Genomic DNA, 16,882 nt, shown 5'->3' with positions numbered 1-16,882 from the left:
AACAGCTCTGGTGGACATTCCTGCAGTCAGCATGCCAATTGCACACTCCTTCAAAACTTGAGACAGCTGTGGCATTGTGTTGTGTGACAAAACTGCACATTTTAGTGGCATTTTATTGTCCCCAGCACAAGGAGCACCTGTGTAATGATCATGCTGTTTAATCAGCTTCTTGATATGCCACACCTGTCAGGTGGATGGATTATCTTAGCAAATGAGAAATGCTCACTAACAGGGATGTAAACAAATTTGTGCACAACATTTAAGAGAAATAAGCTTGTTGTGCATATGGAACATTTCTGGGATCTTTTATTTCAGCTCATGAAACTGGGACCAACACTTTACATGTTGCGTTTATATTTTTGTTCAGTGATTTCACATAGCATCGATTGTGCTTGCCTGTTATACAAAACCTAATTGAGCATACTTTTGTAAGTATGTTTTCTCCATAGTGTTAAATTAAGTGGATGGTTATAGAAAGTGTTCTTGTAGCTCCTGAATGTCACAGAGACGTCAAATAGGAGATATACCCGATTTCAAATAAATCCAAACTCAATCCTGATTATTTAACTCAGTATACAACACTGTATGATAATATATTAATGTATCTGCGTTCTATTGGGAGACAATATAAGCAATCTATTTGCATTGCCAGTCAAAATGTACCAGTTCAACACAACCAAACAATTAATACTTATTGGTTATGAGAGAGTATTTTGGAACAAACTCAAAACAATGACCATACAAAAATACTGATATTAACAGCTGAGAACCTTTAGAGGTGAATCATATCTTCCACTTCAGTCCAATTTTCACTTAATCTCCCATTGACATAAATGCATCACTAAGTGACTGATGTGGAAGTTAGGATTTTCCCTTAGAGTGATCCATAGAGTTGCTATTGGACACAATCTTCCTCCTTAGATTCCCACACTGGTTAGTTGAGACGGGAATACTTCAGAATTGTCCCCAAAGTGTGCAAGTGACCCATGTAAATACATTATAAGTTACAAAGTACCTTAAGGTAACACCAGCTGTAGTGACATTAATAAACTTTGCAAGAGATTACATTAATTGAAGTTAGATGTCCACAAAAATGGAAATAAACTCCCTTTCCATTCATAACTAGTTAAGTAATTATTCTTCACACCACCTTGTATAGACTTGTGCCAGTTAAAAGGGAAGACAAACATGGTCTTTGCACAACTAAATACAACTTTTATATTTTATTTAACCCTTTGAATATATGTGTTAAAAACAAAAAAAATAGCATAGCACAAACAACTGAAAAGATCAACATTTACAATGATGAGAGGAAGAAGAACATTTGTCGAATACCATTTCTTCTTAACCGTTGTGGTTTGTCAATGTATCAGAATCAGAAATAATTACAGCAAAAACAAACACGATTACAGGCTTTTAGGCCCTAGAGTGATTTCAGTCCTTCTGGTCCTTGCCTGTGTGTGAGGTGTTTGTTTAGTTCACCTCATACACGTAACTCTTGGGGCTAAGACTCTCGGGACTAAGATGACTGTCAGTAAGTGGAAATTTAGATAAATTAAATGTAAATAACAGACAAACCACATCGGACAGGTCTATTTTTGAGACCCACAAGAATAAACATTTAAGAATCATATCATAATGGGAGGCAAAATGAAACAAATCAAAACAAAAAAAGCAATTTGTTACGTCCTTAAAACTCAACATAAATGAATTTTTAAAAGTATATGTTACATAATAATTTTTAGCGGTTCGACATTATGTAGTAGGGTAGCCCATGCACTCTGTGCATCACGTTTGTGGTTCCAGGTGAGAGAAAACACACAAGACATGCAACCTTGCCCCTCGGATGCCAGAAAGCCCACTGCATCAAAACCTGAGCAGAAACGGAAGGAGGATGGCCAGAAGTAGACAGGTGTAGGTGTGTACGTGTGTCCCCATCGAGCTGCTGTTCCCATCCTGCACTGCTCCGGGTCCTGTCATTGCGAAGGTGGAGGGCGGAGGAGAGGGAACAAAACACTTGGATGAGTTTGAGGCATTCAAGATTAGTTTTGCACTTTCTCTTGCCTAAACCTGTCGGATGGATATTGACTATGTAAATCTTCTGATAACAAGTGATTCACTGCTCTAATACCTTCTCACCAGCACTCTTAACTCGCTGTCTGCTCAAGGAGAGGTGTGTCTCACCGATACTCGCAAGTTTGTGTGGTAGTAATAAAATATACAACTACTTCCTACTTTCCCCTAACGTCTCCTATAGGTTTCAGTACTGTTAATCATCTACGGGTTAGTGATTTATCATGTGTTGATCACGTTTTTTTAATAATTAGTTTTGCGGGTATTAGGTTAGGTTATAAAGTGGATTCATTACAAACCTGCCAGTAATGCAAAGGTTTCAGAGGTTGTCTTTTCTAACACAGATGAAGTCAACAATAACACATTGGTTGACCCCTCTAAAAAGAGAGATTATATGAAAGAAGGCACTCAAAAAATGGCAACAGAGCAGCTCAAAAGCAAATGCTGCTCACATGTAAAATTATCTGAGTAATTGACACTGAGCACATAATTGTTAGGCCTACTGCTGATAGGTAGCTCTCTCTGCTCTCTCCCTCCCCTCTGTCTGTCCTTGATTGCAGGAGTGAAGTCTGGTGTGCGGGAGTCAGGGTTCCAGCTGCAGCTCATTCACCATATCACCTCAGCCTTTAAGACCCGGTCAAACTTACCACTCATCGTCAGATCATAGTCAAGACGACCATGTTAGTCTCGCTGCCGACTCAACCTGGTTATTTTTGCTCTTTGTGTTTTTGGTCTATTCTATTTACTTTTTCTCCTGTGCCACAGATATTTGGAACCTGACTCCTGCCTCCGCTTCACTCCTGCCACCACCACCCTGCTCTCCATTACCGGACCTCTCTTTTGGACTCACCACGGACACTAGGACATTACGGTACCACACCTGCCCTGATCTGGATCTGTTACCCTCCCTGTACCTGGACTTGCTCTTCCCATATATTTGGAAACCTGGACTTTGAACATTGTAAATAAACCTGTTAAAACTTCTCTGGCTTGGTGTACTTGTCTGCATTTGGGTTCTTATCCAGTTAAATCATAACAGTATGATCTGACCAACATGAACCCAGCAGACAGTAGCTCGGATACCACCCCAGAGTGCACTCAAATTTGGACTGCCATAGCCAATCAGGGCATTTTACTTGGCCAACATGATACCCTGTTTAAAACGATTGCTGAGGACAGTCAGGTGCTGCTTAATCAGGTTCAATTACTCTCCAATCAAGTATCTGCCCTTACTACTCCTTCAGCCCAGATCAGAGAGCCTTTTGTTCCTGCTCCAGAGCGCTATGACGGGAACATGGGAACCTGTGGCGATTTTTTGACTCAATGCTCGTTAGTGTTTGAACAACAGCCCCTCACCTACGCCTCAGAAAGAGCCCGTATTGCCTACCTTATCAACTCTACTAGCGGTTCCGCTCGTGCCTGGGGATCCGCGGTCTGGGAGAGTCAGTCGGACATTTGCAACGCTTTACGTTGCCTTCACCACGGAGATGAGGAAGGTTTTTGACCACCCCGTACGAGGCAAGGAGGCTGCGAAAGCGGCTGTTTTCTCTTCGACAGGGGGCTCGTAGTGTGGCGGAGATGGCAGTGGAGTTTCGGACTTTAGCAGCAGTGAGTGGTTGGAATGACGAGGCATTACAAGGAGTGTTCATCAATGCTTTGTCTGAGACCTTAAAAGATGAATTGGTGTCATATGATGAATCGCCTACGCTGGATAATCTTATTTCACTCACTATCAGGTTGGATAATCGGATTCGGGAGCGCCGCCGGGAGAGGAGTGTTAGTTCCAAGCAACCTGTCTGTCATCAACAAACTCCTCCCTGCATCGTCCCTACGGAGAGAGCCGTGTCTTCCCGAGTCGATACGAGGAGCACTGAACCCGAAGCCATGGAGGTGGGTCGGGTGCGGTTGTCCTCAGAGGAGCGTGCACGTCGTATTCAGGCTCGGGTCTGCCTGTATTGTGGAGAAGCTGGTCATTTCGTTCCTTCCTGCCCAGTTCGTCCGGGGAAAAGGGCCGGCTCATCATTAATGGGAGAAGTTTTGGTGAGCCGAGCAGCGGATTCTTCCTCTTCTCCCCGCATTCTGCTCCAGGCATCCCTCCAGTGGCAGTCCCAGAATTTCTCTGTTAGTGCGCTGATTGACTCTGGTGCCGACGAAAGCTTTTTGGATAGAGAGTGGGCTCAACAAATGGATTTGGAGACTGTTCCTATGGACTGTCCGCTGCAGGCTAAGGGTCTAAATGGACAATTGTTGACCCGCATTACCCATCAGACTGTTCCTGTTTGTCTTAGAGTGTCGGGAAATCATCAGGAGAACATTCAATTCCATATTATCGACTGCCCACAGACTCCCCTGGTCCTTGGTATCCCCTGGCTCATAAAACACAATCCACACATTGATTGGGTGACAGGTAGCATTGTTTCATGGAGCACATTTTGTCATGTGAATTGTTTGTGTTCTGCTCAGACTCCTGCCAGTACTGTGCCTCAACCTCCACTGGAGTCCATGGATCTTTCTGCTGTTCCTGACGTGTATCATGACCTGGCATCCGTTTTCTGCAAACACAGAGCTACTTCTCTTCCTCCTCACCGCGCGTTACGACTGCGCCATTGACCTCCAGCCAGGAGCCCCGCTCCCCCAGCAGTCGCCTGTACAATCTCTCCCGGCCGGAGACGGAGGCTATGGAGAACTACATTCGGGACTCCTTGGCGGCAGGTATTATGCGTCCTTCCTCGTCACCTGTAGGAGCGGGATTCTTTTTTGTCGCTAAGAAGGATAAGACCCTCAGACCCTGTATTGATTACCGTGGACTTAACAACATCACCATTAAGAACAAGTATTCTCTGCCTTTGATTAATTCTGCTTTTCCCCTCCTTCATGGTGCTACCATCTTTACGAAACTGGATCTACGAAATGCGTATCACCTGGTGCGCATTCGTAAGGGTGATGAATGGAAGACTGCCTTCAACACACCCTTGGGACATTTTGAGTATCGGGTTATGCCTTTTGGGTTGTCTAATGCCCCTGCTGTTTTTCAGGCACTAGTCAATGATGTCCTTCGGGACATGTTGAATCGGTTTGTTTTTGTCTATCTGGATGATATCTTGATTTTCTCAGAGTCCTCCCAGGAACATGAACTGCATGTGCGCCAGGTGTTGCAAAGGTTGTTGGAGAACAAACTGTTTGTGAAGATGGAGAAATGTGAATTTCATGTGTCTGAGACCTCTTTTTGGGTTACATCATAGCTCAGGGGGAGCTGCGGATGGACCCAGCTAAGATCTCTGCTGTCACGGACTGGCCAGCTCCCTCTACCCGCAAACAACTTCAACGATTCCTGGGGTTTGCGAACTTCTATAGGAGGTTCATCAAGGACTACAGCCGCATTGCGGCGCCACTCACCGCTCTCACCTCCATCTCACGACCGTTCGCTTGGAATGAAGGGGCCGAATCAGCGTTCGAAGAACTGAAACATCGCTTCGCCTCGGCTCCCATTCTGATGCAGCCGGACCCCGACCGCCAGTTTGTCGTGGAGGTGGATGCATCCGACACTGGGGTAGGTGCAGTGTTGTCACAACGTTCTCCTGAAGATAACAAACTGCATCCCTGTGCTTTTCTCTCAAGGAAACTTTCTCAGGCAGAGAGGAATTATGATGTTGGAAATCGTGAACTGCTCGCCGTTAAGCTGGCTCTCGAGAGTGGCGACATTGGTTGGAGGGGGCGGAACAACCCTTCATCGTTTGGACGGATCATAAGAATCTGGCTTACCTCCAGTCAGCGAAGCAGCTCAACCCCCGTCAAGCCAGGTGGGCACTATTTTTTGGGAGATTCAATTTTTCTCTGTCTTACCGTCCTGGGTCACGCAACGTCAAGCCTGACGCCCTGTCTCGTGTTCATTCGGCTGTTGATACTGGTAGTAACCCTGAACCCATTTTGCCTCCTACCTGCAGTATTGCAGTCATCACATGTGACATCGAGGGGATTGTTAGACAGGCTCAACATCATCAAGCTGACCCTGGGAGGGGTCCTCCTAACCGGATGTTTGTCCCTGAGTCTGCTCGCTCCCAGGTACTTCAGTGGGCTCACTCGTCTCCCCTTACCTGTCACCCTGGAGTTTCGCGGACCCTTGATTTTGTGCGACGGAAGTTCTGGTGGGCCACGATGGAGGCGGACACTCGAGCCTTCATTGCTGCTTGTACGGTATGTGCACGAAGTAAAAACTCCACCCAGGCCAGCGCTGGTCATCTACGACCTCTACCTATACCCAGCCGGCCCTGGTCGCATATCGCTATGGATTTTGTCACTGGACTTCCCCCCTCATCTGGTAAGACTGTCATTCTTACGGTGATTGATTGTTTTTCTAAGTTCGCTAATTTTTTGGCCCTACCTAAACTGCCCACTGCCAGAGAGACGGCTGATATTTTGGTTGAACATGTGTTCCGCTCTCATGGTCTACCCACGGATATTGTCTCTGACAGGGGTCCCCAGTTTGTCTCCCAGGTGTGGAAAGCTTTCTGTAAAGCTTTGGGCATTACATCCAGCCTGTCCTCTGGATATCACCCCCAGACCAACGGGCAAGCCGAGAGAGCGAACCAGGAGATGGAGACCGCTCTTCGCTGTGTCACTGGGTCTAACCCTGGGTCATGGAGCTCCATGCTCCCCTGGGTGGAATATGCTCATAACACCTTGACTAACGCTTCCTCTGGTTTGTCTCCTTTTCTGTGTGCTCTGGGTTATCAACCTCCCCTGTTCCCTTCCCAAGAGAGGGAACTTGCGGTACCCTCGGTGCAGTCCCACATGCGCCGCTGCTTCAAGGTCTGGAGGAAGGCCAGGGTAGCTCTGTCCCGAGCTTCGGCGTACATGCAGAGGCAAGCCAACCGTCACCGGTCCCAGGCTCCCGGTTACTCTCCTGGTCAAGAGGTATGGCTGAAGTCACGGGACCTTCCATTGAAGGTGGAGTCTAAGAAGATGGCGCCTCGTTTTATAGGACCGTTCAAGATACTGTCTATTGTTAATCCCTGCGCGGTTAAGCTACAGCTTCCTGCCTCCCTACGGGTTCATTCCACCTTTCATGTTTCCCAGATTAAGCCTGTGTCGGTTAGCCCTTTGTGCCCGCCCTCTCGTCCCCTCCTCCGCCCAAGATCGTGGGTGGGGGTCCGGTCTACACTGTCCGGCGACTTCTGGATGTTCGCCGCCGAGGTCGTGGTTTCCAGTACCTGGTGGATTGGGAGGGTTATGGTCCCGAGGAACGTTCCTGGGTGCCCAGGAGCTTCATTGTGGATCCTGATCTGGTCCGAGAGTTTCATAGGTTACATCCCGAGAAACCCCGTCGGCCGCCAGGTGGCGTCCGTAGAGGGGGGTACTGTTAGGCCTACTGCTGATAGGTAGCTCTCTCTGCTCTCTCCCTCCCCCTCTGTCTGTCCTTGATTGCAGGAGTGAAGTCTGGTGTGCGGGAGTCAGGGTTCCAGCTGCAGCTCATTCACCATATCACCTCAGCCTTTAAGACCCGGTCAAACTTACCACTCATCGTCAGATCATAGTCAAGACGACCATGTTAGTCTCGCTGCCGACTCAACCTGGTTATTTTTGCTCTTTGTGTTTTTGGTCTATTCTATTTACTTTTTCTCCTGTGCCACAGATATTTGGAACCTGACTCCTGCCTCCGCTTCACTCCTGCCACCACCACCCTGCTCTCCATTACCGGACCTCTCTTTTGGACTCACCACGGACACTAGGACATTACGGTACCACACCTGCCCTGATCTGGATCTGTTACCCTCCCTGTACCTGGACTTGCTCTTCCCATATATTTGGAAACCTGGACTTTGAACATTGTAAATAAACCTGTTAAAACTTCTCTGGCTTGGTGTACTTGTCTGCATTTGGGTTCTTATCCAGTTAAATCATAACAATAATAAACTACCCTGGGCCAAACGGTTGCTAGTGTCATTAGGTACCAGACCTGGGTTCAAATACTATTTAGGGTATTTCTATGACTTTCAAAGACATTTGGAAGTAAAAATGTATATATGTTTTATTTGAAAAGACAAGTAGTTAAATATAGGAATGCATTTGGAGATACACTTGGAAAGTATTTGAAAATACTCAAATTGTCACACCCTGATCTGTTTCACCTGTCTTTGTGATTGTCTCCACTCCCCTTCCAGGTGTCGCCCATCTTCCCCATTATCTCCAGTATATTTATACCTGTTTCCTCTGTTTGTCTGTTGCCAGTTTGTTTTGTTTCGTCAAGTCTACCAACATTTTTCCCCTTGCTCCTGTCTTTTTCAAGTTCCTGTTTTCTAGTTTTCCCGGTTTTGACCATTCTGCCTGCCCTGACCCTGCCTGCCGTTCTGTACCTTGTCACACCACCCTGGATTATTGACCTCTGCCTGCCCTGACCCTGAGACTGCCTGCTGTTCTATACCTTTTGGACTCTGATCTGGATTACTGACCTGTCGTTTGCCTGCCCCCTGTTTTTGTAATAAACTTTTGTTACTTCAACACTGTCTGCATCTGGGTCTTCTCCTGAAACGTGATAGTAAGAACTGAACCTGACTGACCCAGTAGACTCGGACCAGCTCTGCAAAGCCATCTCCTCCCAAGGAGCCACCATTGGAAGGCACTAGGAGTTGCTTCGTGGTCTCATGGAAGTGTTCCAGACCTTGGCTGAACGCCATGACCGAGCGTTTAACACATTGCTGGAGCAATTCCGCGGGTTGTCTGTTAGGCAGCCTACCACGACGGTAACCTCCCAGCTTCTCAGTAACCCGGCTGTTAGCAGCGTGGCCTCCCCGGCCACCCCGGTTTCCCGAGAACCCTGCTTACTTCTCCCGGAACGCTTCGCTGGAGTGTCTGGAACCTGTCAGGCATTTCTGGCTCAGTGTTCACTCATCATCGAGCTGCAGCCCTCCTCCTTCCCCTTGGACCATTCTAAGATAGTGTACCTCATCACGCTGATGTCCGGGAGGGCTCTTGCCTGGGCTACGGCAGTCTGGGAACAACAGTCGGCCGTATGCTTCAGTCTGGAGGAGTTCTTGCAAGAGGTAAAGAAGGTTTTCGATGCTCCTGTCCGGGAGAGAGGCTGCCTGGAAGTTACACCAGCTTCGGCAAGAATGCCGCAGTGTAGCAGAGTATGCAGTGGATTTCCGCACGTTGGCAGCTGAGTGTGCCTGGAATCCGGAAGCGCTGTTCGACACGTTGCTGCACGGAGTATTGGAGGAAGTATAGGACGAGCTTGCAGCCCGGGAACTACCGACGGATCTCGAATCGCTCATCGTCTTGACCATTCGGAACGATGGCCGGCTACGGGAAGGAGAGGAAGGATTCCACCTCGCCTCCGAGGCATCCCGGAAGTCCCTGATGGCTCCGTTGCCGAAAGAACCCGAGGCTACCTGAGTTCCCCCGAGAGTCTCCGAAGTCTGCCGATTCACCTCATCCCGAGCCGATGCAACTAGGCAGAGCTAGGCTGTCTCCAGCCGAACAGCAATACAGGCTTCACACGAAGAGTTGCCTGTATTGCGGGACTACTGGTAATTTTCTGTCTACCTGTCCACTAAAAGACCAGGCTCACCGGTAAGAGCGAGTACTCTGGTGGGCAATACGGATAACTTTTCTTCTCCCCTTACTCGCACCCCCTTTCATGCCATCTTGATGTGGGGGAACCAGTCAAAATCTCTCCGGGTACTGATCGACTCTGGGGCCAATGAGAGCTTTATGGACACTACCCTGGTGTCCGAGCTGGGCATCCCCACTCAGCCCCTCTCCATTCCCATGGATGTTAGAGCGCTGGACGGGCGCTCTATAGGCCGGGTCACCCACAATACCACCCCCATCAACCTACGAGTTTCAGGGAACCACAGCGAGACGATCCACCTGGGGGGGTACTGTCACACCCTGATCTGTTTCATCTGTCTTTGTGATTGTCTCCAACCCCCCTCCAGGTGTCACCCATCTTCCCCATTAACCCCAGTATATTCATACCTGTGTTCTCTGTTTGTATGTTGCCAGTTCGTTTTGTTTCGTCAAGCCTACCTGCATTTTCCCCCTTGCTCCTGTCTTTTTCAAGTTCCTGTTTTGACCATTCTGCCTGCCCTGACCCCGAGCCTGCCTGCCGTTCTGTACCTTGTCAGAGCACCCTGGATTATTGTCCTCTGCCTGCCCTGAGACTGCCTGCCGTTCTGTACCTTTTTGACTCTTGATCTGGATTACTGACCTGTCGTTTGCCTGCCCCCTGTTTTTGTAATACACTTTCGTTACTTCGACACTGTCTGCATCTGGGTCTTCTCCTGAAACGTGATACAAATACACTGACATAAATACATTCCCATGCATTTAACCCAGGTATTAGGAAATAGTATTTGAAAATACTTTCAAACAGTAGGATATTTATAGGATATTATATGAAAAAAGTTTCAAACACTTCCATTAGAAGTAGTTGATTTGGGCCATATTATTTGAAAATACTCACACATACAAAATATTATTTAAATAACAAATACACATGGATTTGAACCCAGATCTATTAGGTACCCAATTCAAAAGAGGACATTATTGTTCTGTTTACTTATTACCCAGCATAGATACAGTGCCTTCAGAAAGTATTCACACCCATTGACTTTTTCCACATTTCCTTGTGTTACAAAGTGGGATTAAAGTGGATTTAATTGTCATTTTTTTGTCAACTATCTACACAAAATACTCTAATGTCAAAGTGGAAGAAAAAGTATAATATATATATATATATATATGAATGGAAAATAAAACCCTAATATATTTTGATTGACATTACATTTTACATTTTTTCATACTGGCCCCCCGTGGGAATCGAACCCACAACCCTGGCGTTGCAAGCGCCATGCTCTACCAGCTGAGCTACATTATGGGGTATTGTGTGTTGATCAGTGACATAAAATAAAAAAATTATATTCAGGCTATAACACAACAAAAGTTGGAAAAAGTCAAAGGGTGTGAATCCCTTCTGAAGGCACTGTATGTCCATGGTATCCCTGGCACATCTAGGTTAGCTAAAATAGCTATGCTAATCAGGACATTCCCAGACTATGGAATATTCCAATCCCGATTCCTGCTGATTGAATGTTTAAGTGGGGGCATTTTGGTGGCCATATAAGCATTGCCACAGCATCTGTTATTACCACTGCATCTGTTATCAACTATTTGGCCCCTTATCACCACCATTATTATCATCATCTTACTGTATGATATGATGAAACCTTGACCAGCCATGCCGCCCGCCCGGGTCAGCCTTAATTATGGCTGGCTATAAACAAGCTAATCAACTGAGAAAAAGGAGACAAGCAATAACCACTGATAGACAGCGGAGGAAAGAGCAGGACCCGGGCCTTTTTTCTCTTGGCTGGAAGAAGGTCTGACTTTTCAGTCTAAATTGATGCGCGATAGCAGTGGCTGGGCTAATGGTGTGGGGCCTGGAGTTGTATGCTGGTCCAATTAAAACTTTCTTACTCACTTATACATTCTTGTGAGTTTCAAAATATGCTATAGCATACAATAATATCTTCTTGCAAATTACAGTACGTTTACCACATTAGCAGTTTTTTTATTCATCTATTTAAAAGATAGTAGTGATGGTGGTATTAGTTACTTAACACATTGACGTTAAATAAGATTGGACCCATTTCAAGTTAGCATTTGGATATTAGCTGCTGATATCGAAAACATTTACTAAATTCCAAGCATGATTAATTTCCTGTTAATTTGATAGATTTTATTTTAACCCTGTGGGTTCAAATTATTGGTCAGTGTTGAGGTAGAAATGTGTAAATTATATGCATCATCAAATTATATAACATTCCGGGGAAAAATGTAAATGCTGTTTTGTCACCAGCAGGGCCAGCGCCAGAACAAATCAGTTGGACGGGCCTTTTATTTCCATAGGCGGGACCTCCTATGTGGGCACGCAGTTGCGTGTTCACAATTTTTTTAATAGGTGTAATAGTAAAGACCATATACAGTTGGTGAGTTTCAAGTTTGGGGAAGCTTACAATTTATCCTACCATTTCTACCGATCTGTGTGCCAGTTATGATTATTTTTATTTGCATATTTTTGTGGAACAGTTTGGCCTTTATGGTAGTGTGGCCAGACGGAAGCCACTCCTCAGTAAAAGGCACATGAAAGCCCGCTTGGAGTTTGCCAAAAGGCACCTAAAGACTCTCAGACCATGAGAAACAAGATTCTCTGGTCTGATGAAACCAAGATTGAACTCTTTGGCCTGAATGCCAAGCGTCACGTCTGGAGGAAAACGGACAACATTTCTACGGTGAAGCATGGTGGTGTTAGCATCCTGTTGTGGGGATGTTTTTCAGCGGTAAGGACTGGGAGACTGGTCAGGATCAAGGGAAAGATGAACGGAGCAAAGTACAGAAAGATCCTTGATGAAACCCTGCTCCAGAGTGCTCAGGACCTCAGACTGGGGTGAAGGTTCGCCTTGCAACAGGACAACCACCCTAAGCACACAGCCAAGACAACGCAGGAGTGGCTTTGGGACAAGTCTCTGAATGTCCTTGAGTTGTCCAGCCAGAGCCCGGACTTGAACCCGATCAAACATCTCTGGACAAACCTGAAAAAAGCTGTGCAGTGACACTCCCCATCCAACCTGACAGAGCTTGAGAGGATCTGCAGAGAAGAATGGGAGAAACTCCCCAAATACAAATTTACATTTATTTTAGTCAGTTAGCAGACGCTCTTATCCAGAGCGACTTACAGGAGAATTAGGGTTAAGTGCCTTGCTCAAGGGCACATTGACAGATTTTTCACCTAGTTGGTTCAGGGATTCAAACCAGCGACCTTTCGGTTGCTGGCCCAACGCTCTTAACCACTAGGCTACCTGCTGCCCTTAATACAGGTGTACCAAGCTAGTAGCGTCATACCCAAGAAGACTCAAGGCTGTAATCGCTGCCTAAGGTGCTTCAACAAAGTACTGAGTAAAGGGTCTGAAGACTTATGTAAATGTAATATTTCAGTTTTGTATTTTTTATAAATTGCTAAAATGTATTGTGTGTAGATTGATGAGGGGAAAAAACAATTTAAAACATTTTAGAATAAGGCTGTAATGTTGCAAAATGTGGAGAAAAAAAAAAGCTGCATGTGTGACATAACTCCACCAGTCCTATTTATGATAGCATTTACAAAGATTATACCTTTTTTTTTTTATTAAAAAAGTATGCTTTTTTTAATCAATTAGTATATTTGAGTTTAACCACAATATTTGTTCTATTATTTGTTTTGTATTTTCTGGTGGATTAAACTGAAATTGCAACCAACTTACTATGGCTTGTTTAAAAATAGCGATATTTTGGAGATGATTTCATTTTCAAATAACCGAAAGTGAGAGGTTGTAATCTGAATAAAGGGAAAAAGGCAAATTTTGAACATGGAGTGAGACATTCTTAATAATCTGCTAGAGAACCAGTTCGGATTTAAGTATAACTTTTGTATGACTGACAACTTTCGTGAGAGGTCTAATGCTTTAATATTTAATAATTTCTGCCCTCCGAACTCATATTCATTATATAAATAGGCCCGTTTAATTTTGTCTGGCTTGCCGTTCCAAATAAAATTTGGTAGCATTTCTATGTTGAAATTTTTTTTAAAAATTGGTGCATTTTTCCCAATATTCCATCCAGTTCGCTTTATTTTTATAATATATTACACTTAATCGTTCTTGAATAAGTTCCTAACTAACTTTTTCTGTGCGTCTATGGTATAGTTTTTATTGCCGTCTATCTGTACTGTTAGTCCTTCCATTTCATTTGTTAATTTGGAGTCTTTTGACCTAATTTGCTTTTGTTTTAGAGATGAGTACTAAATTGCATGGCCTCTGAAGGCACATTTAAAAGTGACCCATACAATAAGGGGATCAGCTGTACCTATATTATGTCAGAAAAGGTCCATTATAAATTATTCTGTCCTAGTTAAAAACAAGTTATCATCCAATAGGCTTTGATTACATTTCCATTATCCTCGCCCACGTGGAGGCTGGGAGTGTTGGAAAGCTTTTTCAAATATTGAGGAAGAGGCTGGGAGTGTTGGAAAGCTTTTTCAAATATTGAGGAACTATCATTCGCAATGGGTGTTAACAAAAATACTTTTTGACTTGTGTGAGGCGAAGAAGAAATTACAGAGAAGCTCAGCTTATTAGTGGTGTACGTGGTGAGTTAAGACAATCAGAAATCAGACATTGCCAAATGGGCACTTTCCTAAATATGCATACATTCTGGAGAGAGATGCACCATATCTTCGCCACACACCCCTCCCCTTCTTCTTGAGGCAACATTTTAAATTATCCTCAAGAGACATTATCTTCACACATATCTTAGACGCTTTTCACTGACAGCCGCAACTCAATCAACTAGAACAATTGCCATGCGCACTACCCAAATTGCAGGCTTCCCAAATAGGCATAGGCCTAGACACTTGTGATTTGAAACAATCCACAGCAAAAAAAATAAAGAAGCTATTGATCCTCCGTGGCTAAGTCATGCTCCCTGGTGAAGTATTTTGACAGATTTTTTTTAGACGGGAGTATAATTTTGGCGAAACATACATTTACTTTAGGTCAATCCAGCATTCTAACAGTGCAACGTGCACCCGTCAACTTTCCTTTCCAATTTGCAAGAGGCTGAAGCTAGAGATCTGTAGCCTATATAATGATGAGATGCTCATGTCTCCACCTTAACAATGGGAGTCTTTGTCCCAAAGGCGGGAAGGCAGGCGACAAGCTTAGGTCTGCATATTATACCCATATAAACACATTGGGCATATTCTGGACAGATTAGGAGAGTGAGCCCTTTCGGGTCGCCTATTCCTCTCTGCTGAAGCTACACTACCGTTCAAAAGTTTGGGGTCACAGACTGGCCAATAAAAAGAAAAGATTAAGATGGGTAGTCTGACATATGGCTTTTTCTTTGCAACTCTGCCTAGAAGGTCAGCATCCCGGAGTCGCCTCTTTACTGTTGACGTTGAGACTGGTGTTTTGCGGGTACTATTTAATGAAGCTGCCAGTTGAGGACCTGTGAGGTGTCTGTTTCTCAAACTAGACACTCTAATGTATTTGTCCTCTTGCTCAGTTGTGCACCGTGGCCTCCCACTCCTCTTTCTATTCTGGTTAAAGCCAGTTTGCGCTGTTCTGTGAAGGGAGTAGTACACAGCGTTGTACGAGATCTTCAGTTTCTTGGCAATTTCTCGCATAGAATAGCCTTCATTTCTCAGAACAAGAATAGACTGACGGGTTTCAGAAGAAAGTTCTTTGTTTCTGGCCATTTTGAGCCTGTAATCGAACCCACAATTGATGATGCTACAGATACTCAACTAGTCTCAAGAAGGCCAGTTGTATTGCTTCTTTAATCTGCACAACAGTTTTCAGCTGTGCTAATATAATTGCAAAAGGGTTTTCTAATGATCAATTAGCCTTTTAAAATGATAAACTTGGATTAGCAAACACAACGTGCCATTGGAACACAGGACTGATGGTTGCAGATAATGGGCCTCTGTATGCCTATGTAGATATTCCATTAAAAATCAGTCGTTTCCAGCTACAATAGCCATTTACAACATTAACAATGTCTCCACTGTATTTCTGATCAATTTGATGTTATTTTAATGGACCAAAAAATTGCTTTTCTTTCGAAAACAAGGACATTTCTAATTGACCCCAAACTTTTGAACGGTAGTGTACATCACAGGAGAAAGCATCCGAGCGAGCGAAACAGCGCCCCTCTATATGTAGCCCATGTATCTGATGCTGTCTGGCCAGAAATATTATGACATGCCATACTCTTTTAGTCCAGACAGCATCAGATACATGGTTTAAACATAAGGGGCGCTGTTTTTCTCGCTCGGATGCTTTAACTGAAATTGATGAGTCTTTCTGTCGGCGCGCGTCTCGGTCAAATATATGAACAATATTTCAATATTTTATTTGGATGGGCAAGGAGGTACGGTAGGGCGGCCAGGCCCCCTAAGGCCCACCCATAACGCCCTGGTCACCAGTATATAGTAAAATAATGTTTAGTACTGTTTTGTCACCAGTATATAACAACAGTAATGTACACTCACCGGCCAGTTCATTAGGTACACCACCCCGTTTACGAAAAATGGATTGCTCCTACAGACAGTGAGTCATGTGGCTGTGGTTTGCTATATTAAGCAAGCAGACAGGCATCGAGGTATTCAGTTACTGTTCGATTGAACATTAGAATAGGCAAAACAAGTGACCTAAACAACTTTGAGCATGGTATGATCGGTGCCAGGCACACCGGATCCAGTATCTCAGAAACGGATGCCCTACTGGGCTTTTTACGCACAACAATGTCTAGGGTTTCCTGAGAATGGTGCAACAAACAAAAACCATCCAGCCAGCGGCAGTCCTGTTTGGCGAAAAAACAACTTGTTGATGACTGAGGTCGAAGGATAATGGCAAGAATTGTGCAAGCTAACAGGCGGGCCGCAATCAGAAAAATAACGGCACAGTACAACAGTGGTTTGCAGAACGGTATCTCGGAACGGACAAGCCGTCGATCCTTCGCAAAACTTGTCGATCCTTGTCACAGAAGGGCTATTGCAGCACACGACCACACTGGGTTCCACTCCTATCAGCTAAAAACAAGAAGAAGCGGCACCAGTGGGCACGCAATCACCAACACTGGACAATTGAGTGAAATAAATATGGCTGGTTCGACGAATCCCGGTTCCTGTTGCATCATGCTGTGATGGCAGAGATTTGACATGATTTGGCATGAGAGCATGAGTCCCTGGACCCATACTGCATGTTGTCAA

The 16,882-nt window shown here is 44.9% G+C and overlaps 1 protein-coding gene across 2 annotated transcripts in view; it reads right to left on the bottom strand.

Annotated features, from left to right (window-relative positions):
* Positions 1 to 298: 298 nt before the first annotated feature.
* Positions 299 to 16,882, bottom strand: part of LOC121573950 (opioid-binding protein/cell adhesion molecule-like) — a 196,067-nt gene continuing 179,483 nt past the window's right edge. The window contains exon 7 of one of the 2 annotated variants that reach the window (XM_041886368.2): positions 299 to 1,961. In XM_041886368.2, coding sequence (XP_041742302.1) covers positions 1,867 to 1,961 — 95 coding nt within the window. In that variant the 3' untranslated portion in view covers positions 299 to 1,866. Of the gene's footprint in view, positions 1,974 to 16,882 lie in introns of both variants that reach the window. The other variant, XM_041886367.2, reaches the window with a different exon arrangement.

The sequence above is a fragment of the Coregonus clupeaformis genome, unplaced genomic scaffold (assembly GCF_020615455.1).
Source record: "Coregonus clupeaformis isolate EN_2021a unplaced genomic scaffold, ASM2061545v1 scaf0016, whole genome shotgun sequence".
In the NCBI taxonomy this organism is placed as follows: domain Eukaryota; kingdom Metazoa; phylum Chordata; class Actinopteri; order Salmoniformes; family Salmonidae; genus Coregonus; species Coregonus clupeaformis.
The sequence above is the reverse complement of the archived record's forward strand: the minus strand, read 5'-3'. Positions and strand labels throughout refer to the sequence as shown.